Here is a 20,265-nt window from a genome sequence, read left to right on the forward strand (position 1 = left end):
GAGCCAAGCATACCTGGGAAGCCGCAAGCTTTGTTCATCTCCAATAGCCTTGCAGCGTCTTCGATATTGGGAGATCTCAAATACTCCTAACCAAACACTTGCACAATTCCGACTGCGAAGCGCTTGACATACATGATGGCTTGATTCTCACCCATGTCCAAGTGATCATTAAGTAGATCAGCGGGGATATCGTATGCCAACATACGCAAAGCGGCTGTCACCTTCTAAAAGGTGCTATACCCGAGCTCTCCGGCAGCATTCCTCCTTTGCTGAAAAAACCGGTCATGACTCGCTAGTTTCTCTGCAATGCGCCTGAACAACTCGGTGCTCATCCTAAACCGGCGCTGGAAGTACGAATCGGGGTACACGGGAGGATCCGCAAAATTGTGCCTGATCAATCTGTTGTGGGCATCGATCCTATCCCTCCAAATTTTCTGCCGACCCATAACCGAACCACCGTGCTTCTGTTTTTTATTAATGTGCATAGCTAGGATCATTGCAAGATCCTCCTCCTCTTCAATATCAAATTTTTCTTCGGAAGAATCATATGACGAACTCATCTACAATGTCCAATTTAAACTAGGCTATAAAAACTACAAACAACATGCACCAAATTCATGTAAAAATGTGAAGTTGAAGCAACACATACCTTGCAAACATTTTGTCGAACACCTTGTGGGCGCCGAGCGGCAGTGGGCGGCCGGGCGCTGTTCGTCGGGGGAATGCCGCGCGCGAGGGGCGGCGGCGACTAGAGGGAGATGGAGGAAGTAGCAACCGTGTGTGGATAGGCCGGGGAAGCGCCGGAACGGTCGCCGGAACAAATGAGGTGGCGCGGGCGGCGGTGGCGCCAGCGGCTGGATGGGGGTAGGTGGAAGTTGCGAGCGGGCGCTCGAGTGTCCAGTGCGCGGGAGTGGGTGATACGTCCATTTTGCATCATGCTTTTATATCAATATTTATTGCATTATGGGCTATTATTACACATTATGTCACAATACTTATGCCTATTCTCTCTTATTTTACAAGGTTTACATAAAGAGGGAGAATGCTGGCAGCTGGGATTCTGGGCTGGAAAAGGAGCAAATATTAGAGACCTATTCTGCACAACTCCAAAAGTCCCGAAACTTCACGGAAGATGTTTTCCAAATATATAAAAAATATTGAGAGCAAGAACTTCACAAGGGGGGCCACACCCTGCCCCGAGGGTAGGGGCGTGCCCTACCCCCTAGGCGCGCCCCTACCTCGTGGGCCCCCTGGTGGCCCTTCGGTGGCCATCTTCTGCTATATGGAGTCTTTCGATGGGAAAAAATCATAAGCCATCTTCTTGGACGAAACTCCGCCGCCACGAGGTGGAACCTTGGTGGAACCAATCTAGGGCTCTGGCGGAGCTGTTCTGCCAGGGAAACTTCCCTCCCGGAGGGGGAAATCATCGCCATCGTCATCACCAACGCTCCTCTCATTGGGAGAGGGCAATCTCCATCAACATCTTCATCAGCACCATCTCATCTCAAAACCCTAGTTCATCTCTTGTATCCAATTCTTATCTCCAAGTCCGGGATTGGTGCTAGTAGGTTGCTGGTAGTGTTAATTACTCCTTGTAGTTGATGCTAGTTGGTTTAATTGATGGAAGATCATCTGTTCAGATCCTATATGCATATTAATACCCCTCTGATTATGAACATGTTTATGCTTTGTGAGTAGTTACTTTTGTTCTTGAGGACATGGGAGAAGTCTTGCTATTAGTAGTCATGTGAATTTGGTATTCGTTCGATATTTTGATGAGATGTATGTTGTCTCTCCTCTAGTGGTGTTATGTGAACGTCGACTGCATGACACTTCACCATTATTTGGGCCTAGAGGAAGGCATTGGGAAGTAATAAGTAGATGAAGGGTTGCTAGGGACAGAAGCTTAAACCCTAGTTCATGCGTTGCTTCGTAAGGGGCTAATTTGGATCCATATGTTTCATGCTATGCTTAGGTTTACCTTAATACTTTTGTTGTATTTGCGGATGCTTGCAATAGAGGTTAATCATAAGTGGGATGCTTGTCCAAGTAAGGGTAGTACCCAAGCACTGGTCCACCCACATACCAAATTATCAAAGTACCGAACGCGAGTCATAAGAACGTGATGAAAACTAGCTTGACGATATTCCCATGTGTCCTCGGGAGCGCTTTACATCGTATAAGAGTTTTTCCAGGCTTGTCCTTTGCTACAGAAAAGATTGGACCACCTTGCTGCACCTTATTTACTTTTGTTACTTGTAACTCGTTACAAATTATCTTATCACAAAACTACCTGTTACCACTTATTTCAGTACTTGCAGAGAATACCTTGCTGGAAACCGCTTATCATTTCCTTCTGCTCCTCGTTGGGTTCGACACTCTTACTTATCGAAAGGACTATGATAGATCCCCTATACTTGTGGGTCATCAAGACTCTTTTCTGGCGCCGTTGCCGGGGAGTGAAGCGCCTTTGGTAGGTGGAATTTGGTAAGGAAAAATTTATATAGTGTGCTGAAATTTACTGTCACTTATTACCATGGAAGGTAATCCTCTGAGGGGCTTGTTCGGGGTATCTTCACCCCGACCAGTAGAGCAAAGAGTTGCTCCTCAACCTACTAAACCTGCTGAAAATGAATATGAAAATGAAAATGCTTGCTTTGAAGTTCCTTCGGGTATGATAGAAAAACTGCTAGCTAATCCTTTTCTAGGAGATGGAACAAAACATCCTGATGAACATTTGATATATGTGGATCAAGTTTGTGGATTATTTAATCTTGCAGGTGTACCCAGAGATGTTGTTAAGAAGAAGGTCTTCCCCTTATCTTTGAGGGGAGATGCATCGACATGGTATAGGCTATGTGATGATATGAGTTCTTGGAATTACAAACGGTTGAAATTGGAATTTCATCAGAAGTTTTATCCTATGCATCTTGTTCATCATGATCGCAATTATATATATAATTTTTGGCCTCGCGAAGGAGAAAGCATCGCTCAAGCTTGGGGAGGCTTAAATCAATGTTATATTCATGCCCCAATCATGAGCTCTCAAGAGAAATGATTATTCAAAAATTTTATGCTCGGATTTCTGGTAATAATCGCACCATGCTTGATACTTCTTGTGCTGGCTCTTTTATGATGAAGACTATTGAATTCAAATGGGATTTATTGGAAAGAATTAAACGCAACTCTGAAGACTGGGACCTCGACAATGGTAAGGAGTCAGGTATGACACCTAGTTTTGATTGTGTTAAATCTTTCATGGATGCCGATATTTTTCGTAAATTTAGCACTAAATATGGACTTGACTCTGAGATAGTAGCTTCTTTCTGTGAATCTTTTGCTGCTTATGTTGATCTCCCCAAGGAGAAGTGGTTTAAATATCATCCTCCCATAGAAGTAAAAGTAGATGCACCTATTAAAGTTGAAGAAAAGACTATTACTTATAATGATCCTATTGTTCCTACTTCTTACATTGAGAAACCACCTTTCCCTATTAGGATAAAGGATCATGCTAAAGCTTCAACTGTGGTTCGTAAAAGCAATATTAAAACATATACACCTCCTGATCAAGTTAAAGTTGAACATAATATTGCTATTGTTAAAGATCTCTTGTCTGATAATATTGATGGGAATGTTATTTATTTCTATAATGAAACTGTTAGAATTGCTAAACCCTGTGATAAAGATAAACCTAGACCTGTAGTAGGCATGCCTGTTATTTCTGTTAAAATAGGAGATCATTGTTATCATGGCTTATGTGATATGGGTGCTAGTGCTAGTGCAATACCTTATTCCTTATACAAAGAAGTTATGCATGATATTGCACCTGCTAAGATGGAAGATATTGATGTCACAATTAAACTTGCCAATAGAGATACTATTTCACCAATGGGAATTGTTAGAGATGTTGAAGTCTTGTGTGGGAAAACTAAATATCCTGCTGATTTTCTTGTTCTTGGTTCCCCACATGATAGCTTTTGTCCCATTATATTTGGTAGACCATTCTTAAATACTGTTAATGCTACCATATATTGCAAAAGAGATGTTGTTACTATCGGTTTAGATTATATGACTCATGAATTTAATTTTTCTAAATTTAGTAGACAACACCGTGAAGAAGAATTACCTAGTAAGGATGAAATTATTGGTCTTGCTTCTATTGCCGTACCTCCTAGAGATCCTTCAGAACAATATTTGCTAGACCATGAAAATGATGCGTTTATGAATGAAAGAAGGGAATTAGATGAAGTATTTTTAAACAGGAACCTATTCTGAAAAACAATTTACCTGTTGAAATCCTAGGGGATCCTCCTCCACCTAAGGGTGATCCCGTGTTTGAGCTTAAACCGTTAACTGATACCCTTAAATATGCTTATCTTGACGAGAAAAAGATATATCATGTTATTATTAGTGCTAACCTTTCAGAGCATGAAGAAGAAAGATTATTGAAAACTCTGAAGAAGCACCGTGCTGCTATTGGGTATACTCTTGATGATCTTAAGGGCATTAGTCCACTCTATGTCAACATAAAATTAATTTGGAAGAAGATGCTAAACCAGTTTGTGATCATCAATGCTGGCTGAATCCTAAAATGAAAGAAGTGGTAAGAAAGGAGATACTAAAGCTCCTTGAGGCAGATATAATTTATCCCGTTGCTGATAGTCAGTGGGTAAGCCCTGTCCATTGTGTCCCTAAGAAGGGAGGTATTACTGTTGTTCCTAATGATAAAGATGAATTGATTCCTCAAAGAATTATTACAGGTTATAGGATGGTAATTGATTTCCGCAAATTAAATAAGGCTACTAAAAAGGATCATTATCCCTTACCTTTTATCGGTCAAATGCTAGAAACATTATCTAAACATACACATTTTTGCTTTCTAGATGGTTATTCTGGTTTCTCTCAAATACCTGTGTCAGCTAAAGATCAATCAAAGACTACTTTTACATGCCCTTTTGGTACTTTTGCTTATAGACGTATGCCTTTTGGTTTATGTAGTGCACCTGCTACCTTTCAAATATGCATGATGGCTATATTCTCTAACTTTTATGAAAAGATTTGTGAGGTTTTCATGGACGACTTTTCTGTCTATGGATCTTCTTTTGATGATTGCTTGAGCAACCTTAATCGAGTTTTGCAGAGATGTGAAGAAACTAATCTTGTATTGAATTGGGAAAAGTGCCACTTTATGGTTAATGAAGGTATTGTCTTGGGGCATAAAGTTTCTGAAAGAGGTATTGAAGTTGATAAAGCCAAGGTTGATGCTATTGAAAAGATGCCATGTCCCAAGGACATCAAAGGTATAAGAAGTTTCCTTAGCATGCCGGATTTTATAGGAGGTTCATTAAGGACTTCTCAAAAATTTCTCTTCCTCTGACTAATTTATTACAAAAAGATATACCATTTGTCTTTGATGATGATTGTGTAGAAGCATTTGAAATATTTAAGAAAGCATTGATCTCTGCACCTATTGTTCAGCCACCTGATTAGAATTTACCCTTTGAAATTATGTGTGATGCTAGTGATTATGCTGTAGGTGCTGTTCTAGGACAAAGAGTTGATAAGAAACTAAATGTTATTCAATATGCTAGTAAAACTCTAGACAATGCTCAAAGAAATTATGCTACTACTGAAAAAGAATTCTTAGCAGTTGCATTTGCTTGTGATAAGTTTAGACCTTATATTTTTGATTCTAAAGTAACTATTCACACTGATCATGCTGCTATGAAATATATTATGGAAAAGAAAGATGCTAAACCCAGACTTATTAGATGGGTTCTCTTACTACAAGAATTTGATTTGCATATTGTTGATAGAAAAGGAGCTGAGAACCCCGTTGCAGACAACTTGTCTAGGTTAGAAAATGTGCTTGATGAGCCACTACCTATTGATGATAGCTTCCCTGATGAGCAAATAAATGTCATAAATGCCTCTCATACTGCTCCATGGTATGCTGATTATGCTAATTACATTGTTGCTAAGTTTATACCACCTAGTTTCACATACCAGCAAAAGAAAAAGTTCTTCTATGATTTGAGGCATTACTTTTGGGATGACCCACATCTTTATAAAGAAGGAGTAGATGGTGTTATTAGACGTTGTGTACTTGAGCATGAACAGGAACAGATCCTACGCAAGCGTCACTCCGAAGCTTATGGAGGACACCATGCTGGAGATAGAACTGCACATAAGGTACTGCAATTTGGTTTTTATTGGCCTATTCTCTTCAAGGATGCCTGTAAGTTTGTCTTATCTTGTGATGAATGTTGAAGAATTGGTAATATTAGTAGACGTCAAGAAATGCCCATGAATTATTCACTTGTTATTGAACCATTTGATGTTTGGGGCTTTGACTATATGGGACCTTTTCCTTCCTCTAATGGTTATACACATATTTTAGTTGTTGTTGATTACGTTACTAAGTGGGTAGAAGCTATTCCAACTAGTAGTGCTGATCATAACACCTCTATTAAGATGCTTAAAGAAGTAATTTTTCCAAGATTTAGAGTCCCTAGATATTTAATGACTGATGGTGGTTCACATTTTATTCATGGTGCTTTCCGTAAAATGCTTGCTAAATATGATGTTAATCATAGAATTGCATCTCCTTATCACCCTCAGTCTAGTGGTCAAGTAGAATTGAGTAATAGAGAACACAAATTAATTTTGCAAAAGACTGTTAATAGGTCTAGAAAAAATTGGTCCAAGAAACTTGATGATGCATTATGGGCCTATAGAACTGCATATAAAAATCCTATGGGCATGTCTCCGTATAAAATGGTCTATGGAAAAGCATGTCACTTGCCTCTCGAACTAGAACACAAGGCTTATTGGGCTATTAAAGAACTTAACTATGATTTTAAACTTGCCGGTGAGAAGAGGTTATTTGATATTAGCTCACTTGATGAATGGAGAACCCAAGCCTACGAAAATGCCAAGTTGTTTAAAGAAAAAGTTAAAAGATGGCATGATAAAAGGATAAAAAAGCGCGAGTTTAATGTAGGTGATTGTGTATTGCTGTACAACTCTCGTTTAAGATTTTTTGCAGGAAAACTTCTCTCTAATGGGAAGGTCCTTACGTTATTGAGGAGGTCTACCATTCCGGTGCCATAAAAATCAACAACTTCGAAGGCACAAATCCGAAGGTGGTGAACGGTCAAAGAATCAAACACTATATCTCAGGTAATCCCATAAATGTTGAAACCAATGTTATCGAAACCGTAACCCCGGAGGAATACATAAAGAACACTTTTCGGAACGTTTCATACTCCGGAAAGGAATAGGTATGTGGTACGGTAAGTAAACCGACTCCAAAACAGTTTTTAAGGCGATATTTCTCCGTTTTGGAATATTTAGAAAAATAGAAAAATAAGCAGCAGTCCGGGAAGGACACGAGGGCTCCACGAGGGTGGAGGGCGCGCCCTACCCTATTGGGCACGCCCCCCTACCTCGTGGGCACCTCGTGTGCTCTCCGGACTCCGTTTTCGTACATGACGCGTATTTTGGTCGGTAAAAATTCATTATATAATCTCCCGGGGGTTTTGACTCCCGTATCACGCAAAAATCTCCTTTCTTTGTTTCGAGCTGTTTTTCTGACAGGTCTAGATTATCATGACGTCTCCAAGTGCCACTAAGGACAAGTTCTTCGAGAAGGTCATCAACCCTTACCTCGCGGAGGTGCAACGACACCCTCAAACCATTAAGATGCGTGATGGGTTGCTGCACATCCGTGATGCTGAGGGACCGAAGGGGACCGGAAGCGTGGAGACGAGGCTTGAAGCAATGGAGCAACAAGTTTTCAAGTGTCAGGGGATGGTGGAGCGTGGACTCAACTCCAACTACATGATGATCACAGAATTCACCAACAAACACAAGCTGGATGCCGACAACATCGGGGAGACCATCTTCAAGCTTCACGAGAAAATCGAGCACCTTCAAGCTCAAATCTATGACCTGCAAAACCAAAACTGTGAGTATGAATATAGATTCAAAAGGATGAGTTCGGCTGCAGATTTGAGGATCCCAGAGACTCGGTCATCCTTCTATGATGGTGAGCCTATGCCTTGGAAGGAGGACGACAAGCCTACGCCATCAACAAAATCGCCACCGTCTCCACCAACAAAGAAGAATTGAGTATCTGGTATGGGCACTCCACTTGGCAACTGCCAAGCTTGGGGGAGTGCCTCGGTATCGTATCACCATCACTTTTATCTTTACCGTTTTTCTTAGTTCGATCATTTTGATAATATCTTGATCTAGTAGAATAAAAGTTCTTACTATGATTTAGTTGTGAGTTTTGCTTTATTATCCTTCTATGTAATCGAGTCCGTGAGCTATATAATAAAGATTAGTGTTGAGTCAAGGGCTTGATTATTTTGCCATGATCCTAAAGGAATAAAAGAAAAGAGAAAGAAATAAAAAGAAACAAAGAGATCATATGAGTCTTATGGAGAGTAATGAGCTCACATAGAAAGAGTATGATGAATAAAAGTTGTTGAGAGTTGACAAACATAGTTTTGGTCATCGTTGCAATTAATAGGAAGTAATAAAGAAAGAGAGGTCTTCACACATAAATATACTATCTTGGACATCTTTTATGATTGTGAGCACTCATTAAAATATGACATGCTAAAGAGTTGACATTGGACAAGGAAGACACCGTAATGGGTTATGTTTTCTTACATCTGAGATAAATTATATTGTCTTGGATCTTCCAACATGATGAGCTTGCCTTTCCCCCTCATGCTAGCCAAATTCATTGCACCAAGTAGAGATACTACTTGTGCTTCCAAATACCCTTAAACCAGTCTTGCCATAAGAGTCCACCATATCTACCTATGGATTGAGTAAGATCCATCAAGTAAGTTGTCATCGGTGCAAGCAATAAAAATTGCTCTCTAAATATGTATGATTGATTGGTGTGGAGGAAATAAGCTTTATACGAGCGTGTGATATGGAAGTAATAAAAGCGACACACTGCATAATAAAGGTCCATATCACAAGTGGCAATATAAAGTGATGTTTTTTCGCATTAAGATTTTGTGCATCCAACCATAAAAGCGCATGACAACCTCTGCTTCCCTCTGCGAAGGGCCTATCTTTTACTTTTATCTCCTACATTGCATAAGAGCCATGGTGATCCTCACCCTTCCTTTTTACGTTTTATCCTTTGGAAAGCACAATATGTTGGAAAGATCCTGGTATATATGGCTAATTGGATGTGAGTTTTCATGAACTATTACTGTTGACATTACCCTTGAGGTAAAATGTTGGGAGGCAAAACTATAAGCCCCTATCTTTCTCTGTGTCTGATTAAAACTCCATACCCATAAGTATTGCGTGAGTGTCAGCAATTGTGAAAGATTATATGATAGTTGAGTATGTGGACTTGCTAAAAGGCTCTTATACATTGACTCTTTCCTATGTTATGATAAATTGCAATTGCTTCAATGACTGAGATTGTAGTTTGTTAGTTTAAAATGAAGTTTACGATTCATACTTGATATTGTGATTGAATTATTACTCTAGCATTAGATATTATATGACAAAGAATTATGTAAGTTGCTGTTCTAAGAATGATCATGATGCCCTCATGTCCGTATTTTATTTTTATCGACACCTCTATCTCTAAACATGTGGACATATTTTTCGATTTCGGCATTTCGCTTGACGACAAGCGAGGTCTAAGCTTGGGGGAGTTGATACGTCCATTTTGCATCATACTTTTATATCAATATTTATTGCATTATGGGCTGTTATTACACATTATGTCACAATACTTATGCCTATTCTCTCTTATTTTACAAGGTTTACATAAAGAGGGAGAATGCCAGCAGCTAGGATTTTGGGATGGAATAGGAGCAAATATTAGAGACCTATTCTGCACAACTCCAAAAGTCCTGAAACTTCACGGAAGATGTTTTCCAAATATATAAAAAAATATTAAGAGCAAGAACTTCACAAGGGGGGCCACACCCTGCCCACGAGGGTAGGGGCGTGCCCTACCCCCTGGGCGCGCCCCCTACCTCGTGGGCCCCCTGGTGGCCCTTCGGTGGCCATCTTCTGCTATATGGAGTCTTTCGATGAGAAAAAAATCATAAGCCATCTTCTCGGACGAAACTCCGCCGCCACGAGGTGGAACCTTGGTGGAACCAATCTAGGGCTCTGGCGGAGCTGTTCTGCTAGGGAAACTTCCCTCCCGGAGGGGGAAATCATCGCCATCGTCATCACCAACGCTCCTCTCATTGGGAGAGGGCAATCTCCATCAACATCTTCATCAGCACCATCTCATCTCAAAACCCTAGTTCATCTCTTGTATCCAATTCTTGTCTCCAAGTCCGGGATTGGTGCTAGTAGGTTGCTAGTAGTGTTAATTACTCCTTGTAGTTGATGCTAGTTGGTTTAATTGGTGGAAGATCATATGTTCAGATCCTATATGCATATTAATACCCCTCTGATTATGAACATGTTTATGCTTTGTGAGAAGTTACTTTTGTTTCTGAGGACATGGGAGAAGTCTTGCTATTAGTAGTCATGTGAATTTGGTATTCGTTCGATATTTTGATGAGATGTATGTTGTCTCTCCTCTAGTGGTGTTATGTGAACATCGACTACATGGCACTTCACCATTATTTGGGCCTAGAGAAAGACATTGGGAAGTAATAAGTAGATCATTGGTTGCTAGAGTGACAGAAGCTTAAACCATAGTTCATGCGTCGCTTCATAAGGGGCTGATTTGGATCCATATGTTTCATGCTATGGTTATGTTTACCTTAATATTTTTATTGTATTTGCGGATGCTTGCAATAGAGGTTAATCATAAGTGGGATGCTTGTCCAAGTAAGGGCAGCACCCAAGCACCGGTCCACCCACATACCAAATTATCAAAGTACCGAACGCGAATCATATGAACGTGATGAAAACTAGCTTGACGATATTCCCATATGTCCTCGGGAGCGCTTTACATCATATAAGAGTTTCTCCAGGCTTGTCCTTTGCTACAAAAAGGATTGGGCCACCTTGCTGCACCTTATTTACTTTTGTTACTTGTAGCTCGTTACAAATTATCTTATCACTAAACTATTTGTTACCACTTATTTCAGTACTTGCAGAGAATACCTTGCTGGAAACCGCTTATCATTTACTTCTGCTCCTCGTTGAGTTCGACACTCTTACTTATCGAAAGGACTACGATAGATCCCCTATACTTGTGGGTCATCAGTGGGCGCAGCAAATAAACGGCGCGATATGGCATTTCAGCCCGCGCGCTGAACTAGTTATGCCGCCCACGCGGTTTTTGGCTAATTTTTTTTAAATAATACATTTTTATTAATTTGTATAAATATTATGCCTACATTTTTATTTTTAAAAATAATACACCATCGGCTTGTTGCAGGCTGACTGGGCCTAGTCGACCCACCACAGGCCGATTGGCTTCCAATCGGCTCGCAGCAAGCCGACTGGGACTAATTGGCTTGCTGCGAACCAGTTAGTCCCAGTCGGCTTGCTGCGGGCCAGCAAGCCAGTTAGTCCCAGACGGCTTGCTGCGGGCCGACTGAAAGATAATCAGCCTGTGGTGGGCCGACTAGGTGCATGTGGCCATTTTTCCTTTCCTGTTTTTGGTTTTAGTTGTTGTTTTCTATTTATTCTAGCTATCAAATGAATCTGATTTGTGTTGAAACTTTTTGCATAAATTACTAGCAATATTAACATGCCACATATAAATTTTCATAATTTTTGGAAAACCACATATTTACATTTGTATTTGATAGCTCCTCGTGAATATAGATAGTGTTTAAATTTATCTATCCAAATTGGATTTTTTATAAATATTAAAATATTCAGGAGAATGGTTTAAACATTTTTGTGAAACAATTTTAGGAATTTTTTGGCTTATGAAACAATATGAAACAATTTTTGTGAAACAATTTGAGGAACATAAGCCAAAAAGTATTCTCAAATTGTTTCATAAGCCAAAAAATAATTTTCCTCAAATTGTTTCACAAAAATTGTTTCATAAGCCAAAAAAGTATTCTCAAATTGTTTCATAGGAAATTTTAAACTATTCTCCTCGATATTTTAACATCTATAAAAATAAAAAAATCAATTTGGATAGATAAATTTAAACCCTATCTATATTCACCAGGAGCTATCTAATACAATTGTAAATATGTGGTTTTCCAAAAATTATGAAAATTTATATGTGGCCTGTTAATATTGCTAGTAATTTATGCAAAAAAATTCAACACAAACGAGATTCATTTGATAGATAGAATAAATAGAAAACAATAACTAAAACCAAAAACAGAAAAAGAAAAATGGCTGCATGCACCTAGTCGGCCCGCAACAAGCCGACTGGGACTAATTGGCTTTGGCCTGCGGTGGGCCGACTAGGCTGGTGTATTATTTTTAAAAATAAAAATGTCGGCGTAATATTTATGCAAATTAATTAAAAATGTATTATTTAAAAAATAGCCGGTTTTTGCGCCTTCGCTGAAGCGCTCGAACCGGTAGCGGACACGCAAAAGCACTAATTTTTTAGCGCGGCGCTTATATAGCGTGTTTGTTGGAGATGCTCTTAAGATCATTGCAGTATAGCTGGTGAATGCAGTGCCCACTTTAACAACAAAACCGAGCAAATGCATTCATTGCCAAATGCCAAGAGAAATAACATAGCAGATGTTGAACCGACATTTAAGATCTGACCAAGCCAAATCCAACATCATCTAAAGATTTCCAAACCATTGAGAAATGAACACAAATAGGTGAAAGCATCTCACATTCTACCATTCAATTAGCTGCAAATACAGATACAGTTTACTTATACAAGCTGACACTAATCCATCGGCTGTAGCCTACAGCTTAGAGACCCCTTTCGGGGATCCAACGTGAGATATAAGTTTTGGTACATTAGGCTAGCATGGGCTTCAATAGTTTCTAGCCCATTTTCTCTCTCAACACTCTGCTACTGATCGTGTTTTCGATCAGTCAGCATTTTTGTAATCTCCTCTCTGCTAAATCAATGAAAAGCCAGGCAATCTGAATCTGAAAAAATAAACCTACAGCTTCCTATGGGATAAGTCTTCGCTGTCGCTTGAGGGCGTCAAGGAGGACGTCAGTACTTCATCGGAATAATTTCGTGGGGTGCACCGTCACAATCGTCGCTGCCGTCACCCTCGCCCGGCCTGTCATCGAGGTCATCATTGCCATCGGCCACGTCAAGGTCGTCATTGCCGTTGGCAGAGGCCTTCGAGGGGGTCGTTCGAGTCCGTCACCGGCCTTCCGACCGAGATTTAGGCTTCCGAGCAGGGAATTTGGCGCGGGATGAGAGATCATGAGCCCACGATTTGGGACTGAGAAAGCAGTTGAGTCTTGGGTTGGGGATCATGGACTAGGGTTTCAAGACATTTTTGCAAAAAAGATGTTGTTTAGTCCAGAAGCGGGCGGCTAAATGCAAATATTCATTGTGTTGGATACAAAGTGCATGATTTAGATCGTCTGGTGGAGAATGGAAAGGATACACGGATACACGAAACATATGGATGCACTAGATATGTTGCTGTAAAGATGCATGACATGCATATGTATTGCTTGATGAGGCCCACTAGTGATAGCTTGCGTTGAGGAAAAAAATTCAATGCATATGGCTCAGCCTACTTTTTTTCATGGGGCATCTTTATCCATATGCCATCATAGTTGAAAGATACACCGGCATGCATAATGAAGGTGAACAATTTTATTCAGAACATGAGAGTGATTAACAACCCACACTAAAAACAAACAAGGATAAAACATTGTGATGGAGACTATCACATTATTAAGCACCATGCATGACAGAGGCATCCATAAAGTTCATACTACCATAGTACCTAGTTATTGCCACTGCCGCTGCCGCTCGGGTAGTAGCAGTAATCAGAATCCGAACACGTCCATCTCCTCAAACTTTTTCCCTCTCGGCTTTGGCAACCCTCCATAGTGAGCTCTCTCTCACGGTCGCCGGAACGATCTTGGGCGCGGCGAAGGAGAACTTTGATGCCGGCAGGTTCGCCCTATACTCCGGGTTATCCTGGAGGAACTTCTCCACGTCGCTGCCGGACCGCGCGCGCTTCCCGTTGGGTAGCAAGTAGTAGGTGTCCATCTTGGACAGGTCACGCCGCATGATCACCAGCCGCTCCGTCGCAGGTGGCGGGCGCGGGATGCCTGGCTTGTCCATGACCCAGATGCAGCTGCTGTCGCACGGAATGTCCTCCGGCTGCTTGCAGGAACGGCCGGCGCTGGGGTCCCTGTCACAGAACCAGGGGTCCTCGGCTAAGCTCTCGCGGATCGTCTCGAACTCCTCTTTCGTTGGGATCTTGCGCCATTTCTTACATTTGTAGCATTGGACCGTGTACATGCCGATGGAGTCCTTCAAACTTTTCTTAGTCTGTCAAATCATCCTAAATTAGTTTAAGGTGGCACGTGTACTAGTAGTTGGTTGTATCAGGCAAGACAAACAGATTATATGAAGTACCAAATTGAATGTACATGGTTAGGACATCAGAAGAATTATCTAATGAAGTAATAACATGAATGAAGTGAGAATATGAATGTACATGGTTATGAAATCTAAAGAATGGAAAAACAAGAAGAAAAAATGCCAAGGACGCGTAGAATTTTCTCAAGTTCCATATCGCTTACTTTCTGACAGTCCTCCCGTACTCTATCCATTATCCTAATCATAAGGTTCATTAGGAAACAAACAAGATTTGCTTGCAAGAGCTTGGTGTTTGAACGAATTAAATTTTGAATGACATGTTTCTTATAGTATGATAAATTGAGCCACATATAATTTTTTACTCCCTCCATTTAAAAATATATTGCACATTAGCCTTGGTGAAAATTTATAAATATTGGTCAAAATATATGACGATCATTGTGTTGCTGTCAACAGGAAGGGAAACCCTATCCCCTTCTGCCCCGGCTCGGAGGCGCGGAGCTGGCGAGTCACAACCACACAGCTTTCCACCGAAGAACACCAATCCAAAGAAGAATCGACACTTGCTGGAACTTCCAATCTCCACAGAAAAACTAATGTTCGGACTCAGAACCGAGGAGCACCCACCAACCACATCACAACCACAAGGCACCGTCTACGCCCAACCGGAGACAGGTTTCGAGCTTTCGCTAGGAATCCGGGTCAGGATCGAGAGGAGAAACCTAAGTGGCACCTCTAGGGAGAAAATCAACACACACACACACAAGCATGTTACCATGACCGGAGAACCAAACAAGGGTTTCCCCGGAATCGATCCTACACCACCAGCCCCGCTAGAACCAGATCCAGCGATCAAGGCTACAAAGCAGACAGGGCCAGTGGGGGAATTAATTGAGGAGGAGATGAGCTTGACCTTCAGATCTGGAGCAGAAGGTGGGGAATCCGGGTTGCGACCACAATCAGCCGAATCCTCTCCACCCGTGTAGCCAAGGAAGCCGGCTAGCACATCTGACGAACGCTTCCTCACCGTCCGAGGCCGCCGCCTTGGCGTCCAAGGTCCTCCGCTAGGGAACGAATCGGCAAAATTGTCACCACGACCTTCATCGCCAACCACACAGGCTGGCCCGGCGACCACCTTGGGTGGCGACATGGGACGGAGAGGGGGGAGGGTGTGGCGGCGCTGGGGAAACCCTAGTCGCCCTTGAGTCGCCAGATTCAATGGAGTGATAGGTAAAAGCTCGAAGCCGAGCATCCAAAAAGTTGTTTGGGAGGACAATGTGAGGTGTGGCTGCTTTCTTTTATGTAATCTATGTCTTTTTAGATTAGTTGTCTTTCCTTTCTTTATTTGTTTCTTTTCTTCCCTTCTTGGCTTATCTCAACCCTTCTTTATCTTTCCGTTTCTTTCTTTATTTTATTTTATATTCTTTGCTTACTCCTAGTTGTACTAATAACCTCTATTTGTCTTTTAGTTTATAAAAGTTGGAGTGGGGTTTTTACCCTACTGTTTATAGTCAAAAAAATTCCCAAGGAAATCCACTAGCAAGTAGTGTAGTCTGAACTCAAAAAACCTGTCAACAAAGTTAGTGGCATTCATTTTTATGGTTGATCCATTTTTTTAGAAAGAAAGGTGATCCTATTAGTAATCAACATAGAATGATTAGGTTTGGACATAATATTCTTAGATATCGACCTAGGAAGAAGAAGAAACTAAAAAGAAGCATGAAACCATAATCGAATTGTGGAATTATCTCATCAGCCATCATTCCTAGGGTGAACTACATTGAGGGCATGATTAGGTCCATGGTGGTGGTTAATATGTGGGTGGTATGATGATGCTAGTTTGTGGTACTTATGTTGGGGGTAGATCAAGTGGTATTTATAAAGAACGAAATAAGTATAATTGCAGATACTCTCTCTATTGGTAAAATGGTCAATGTAAAAAATGGTGCCTATTATTGAGACGATTGAGTACTAGTAAAATTGTGAATTCACCAATTTTTACATCAAAAGTGAAGTAATTTACTATAGAGATATGACCTATACATGGCTATATTTATTGGTTATGCAAGCATACACAAGTACTAATTGTTGTTGAGATGATTTATTGGCATCAATCAATTGTTTTATTGAGAGAATATTGTAACACTAATTTCGTTGGAGAGGATTTCGTCATTTAATTGGCATTATGTATGTGATCAGATATATGTTTGTCGGAAACTAATGGATTTGTTGGACTCAATGAATTGGTTTTATTGATAATATACAGTGATATTACTTTTTTAGAGGATTTTGACATCCGTTTAGTTGTAATCTATGCGGTGAGATATATATGCCTCCAAAGTTTTATGATAAAAAATACTCAAGAAATGCTTTAATATGGTATGTTAAGAAAGACATGCATGGTTAAGACTATGAATCTTATGACTACAATGAACACAACATAACTTTTTTGAGGTCACAGACATAAATTAGAAAGATAAAAAAGACAACAAACCAAAAACGGATCATAGATTTACCTCATTAGGCATAGCGTATGGGGTTAGTTACCTAGATGAGCCTATTTGATATTAGAAGTGGCAATTTTTATTAGGGGTGGACCTATAATTTTTTTGGAAATGGAGCATTTCTTGTATAATTGTAAAGAATTGAAGGTTTTTAATTAAAAATACAAAGAAATGCTATAGAAATTTTAATGTTTGAGAGGGGTAAGAGCATCCACTCATCACTAGATAGGTCTGCCCTTGGATGGCACGTGGAAAGGGGTTGTACTTTTTACTCAGCACTACAAAAGGAAACTACGATGTGTTTTATACTTTCCTGACTTCAATCATACTTTTAATGGCCATCATCACTTTTTATTTCTAAATAAAGTAGTTTGATCCATAATTTAGAGTAAGAAAGATATAGTTTTGTGTGCCCTTACCATTTATGCCGCCATTTTCAGTAGCACGTGGATTCAAGACATTAGCGATCACATCTATCAGAGACCAAGATTTAAATCACATATAAGAGGATGAAATAAACCAAGGTCGGTGACCACCACCTTGTATAGTGATAACCCACAAGCGTGGGGGATCTATTATAGCCTTTTCGATAAGTATGAGTGTCGAACCGAATGAGGGGATCAACATAGGATTAGTATTCTCTCATGTTCTATCAACCACTCATACAACTCGAAGCACACTAAATGTTTGCTTTACCTAGAAACAAGAAATAAATATACTTCGCAGGGATGAAAATATATATTTACAAGACAATAAATAACATAAAAATAAGAGTTATTTTCTGGTTTTTAAAAGAACAATAAAGTAAAGGATTGTCCCTAAGCAATTTGATATGAAACTATCATGATAATCATCTATTGTAGGTTTTTATGCGGGAGAGGTCTATGCTAGCATATAGAAAAATCCATTGACTACAAGTACTTATGATTGGAACTATTAGTAAGCATCCGTAAATACTAACATGTCCATTCAGGTAAAACCCAACCATAGTATTAAGATCTAAGGTCCCGTTTTATCCTGTAACATTCCGGACACACCCGCCGGTGGTCGTTACTCCTGGCGGGATCTAGACTGGCCCCATAGATGAATACTAGTCTTTTCTGCGCACTTTGTCCTCACTCGTGCGCACCCGGGTGAAACTTCCCGGTCGGTCACCCATCATGAAACTACTCCAAGCTGAGCACGCTTAACTCTGGAGTTCTGTCTGAATGGGCTTCCAGAAAAGAACGAATTCCTTATTGATATGAGTAGTCTATCATCCCTAATAAGCCAGGCCATCACATACACCCCCACTCAGAGGAACCGACATCCTCGTCGGGCCACAGGAACGTTCCCTCTTGGCATGAGTACGTCTGTGCATCCAGTCCGGTACATGTACCATGCCGTGTGCCACGACGGGTCACAAACATCATGAACAACATGACCATGGACTTGTCCACAAACATCCATATAACCGCGAGGGTCGGCTCTGATACCAACTTGTAACACCCCGGACACACCCACCGGTGGTCGTTACTCCTGGCGGGATCTAGACTGGCCCCACAGATCAATACTAGTCTTTTCTGCGCACTTCATCCTCACTAGTACACACCTGGGAGAAACCACCTGGTCGGTCACCCATCATGAAACTACTCCAAGCTGAGCACACTTAACTTTGGAGTTCTGTTCGAATGGGCTTCCAGAAAAGAAGGAATTCCTTATTGATATGAGTAGTCTATCATCCCTAATAAGCCAGGCCATCACACTACTCCAAGCTGAGCACGCTTAACTTTGGAGTTCTGTCCGAATGGGCTCCCGGAAAAGAAGGAATTCCTTATTGATATGAGTAGTCTATCATCCCTAATAAGCCAGCCATCACATATCCCCTATGCAGCAACTCAGAAACTAGGGTTTAGATTTTTGTCACTCTTGCAAACAACCATAAGCAATCACAAATTGCAACACCCTATAGCGGGGATCCCACACAAGTGCACAAATGGTGGGCACCATAGGACATCACCATAATAACATACAACTCAAATCAACCATAGCATATCACAATTAACCCATAGGACAAAAAGAAAATACTCAGACATCAAAGAGATGCACCAAATCATTGGATATTAATATATAGCATCAAACATCATGTTCAAGTAGAGATTACAACATGTTGCGGGAGAGTAGACCACTGCATAGAGAGCCAGGAATATGTTGGTGAAGGCGACAAGTTGATGGAGACAATCACGATGATGATGGTTCCCGGGCCGGCGCTCCGGCGCCAGCGAAAGAGAGGGAAAGAGAAGTCCCCTCCTTCTTCTCCTTCCTTGGCCTCTCCCCTTGACGGGGAGAGGACTCCCACTCTGGTCCTTGGCCTGCAAGGCCCCCAAAGGGAGAGAGCCCCTCTGAGATCGGATATCTCTTCTCTTTGCTTCTTAGTTTTCCACTCTGTTTTGGTACAATATCTGAGACCGGGCATCGTTTCTTAAATATTAGGAGATCTGTATCTACGATCAGGCTGAAATTTTAACAAGATTATTTTCCATAAGTTAGCCTTCTTGCAGCAAATGAATGGTCTCAACCAAATTAGGGAGCTCCCATGCGAGTAGTGTCGTACCCGCACCGTATGGCCGTGTGGTGCCCTCATGGCTCCCTCGGTCTCCTTCTTCTGGCTTAAGGTGTCTTTATTTCTATAAAAAACAAAAAATTGAGCTCATTCCAGCTTCGTGATTCTTTACCTATATTTCCAAAAACACTAGAAAACAGGAACTAGCCTTTGGCACTGGACTAATAGGTTAGTCCAAATAAAAATAATGTATTTTTTACCAAACATATGTAAAACTGGTATGATAATAGCATGAAAAATAGATATGTTTGAGATGTACCAGTATCCCCAAGCTTAATCCTTGCTCATCCTCAAGTAGGTAGATGTTAAAATGAAGATAATAACCTGGCATAATCTTGATTAATAATGTAAAGCATTGTGAACTCAAGATAAAAGTGATTCAAAGAAATAGTCTATAGTTAATAACAAGCAAGTAACATCATGATATGCAAAAGATACTCTTGCTTTTCATGGTTCAATGCCTTTATGTCATACCAATCAATACTCATATGTATTAAATTCATGGTTCCAATTAATCAAGGCTTTATAATATCCAAACACCTTATCATAACACAACCCAGAGCGTCGGTCAAGTAACCAAATCCATGACTCTTCATTTTCAACTACTCAGCAGTTCTCTCAGTGCCCATGTCACAAGCCTTGATCTTCGCACATAAATGTGACATATAATGATGATGGAGGTTTTA

At 40.6% G+C, this 20,265-nt stretch overlaps 1 protein-coding gene across 1 annotated transcript; it reads right to left on the reverse strand.

The window, feature by feature from the left end:
- Window positions 1-13,716: 13,716 nt before the first annotated feature.
- On the reverse strand, window positions 13,717-15,743 carry LOC125535357 (methyl-CpG-binding domain-containing protein 4-like). The gene is made up of 2 exons (XM_048698414.1): window positions 15,387-15,743; window positions 13,717-14,422 (listed from the first exon to the last, which is right to left on the reverse strand). Exons 1-2 carry the CDS (start codon window positions 15,723-15,725, stop codon window positions 13,937-13,939), a joined length of 825 nt encoding a protein of 274 aa, XP_048554371.1. The 5' UTR covers window positions 15,726-15,743; the 3' UTR covers window positions 13,717-13,936.
- Between the last annotated feature and the right edge of the window lie 4,522 nt (window positions 15,744-20,265).

The sequence above is a fragment of the Triticum urartu genome, chromosome 1, assembly GCF_003073215.2.
Source record: "Triticum urartu cultivar G1812 chromosome 1, Tu2.1, whole genome shotgun sequence".
In the NCBI taxonomy this organism is placed as follows: Eukaryota; Viridiplantae; Streptophyta; class Magnoliopsida; order Poales; family Poaceae; genus Triticum; species Triticum urartu.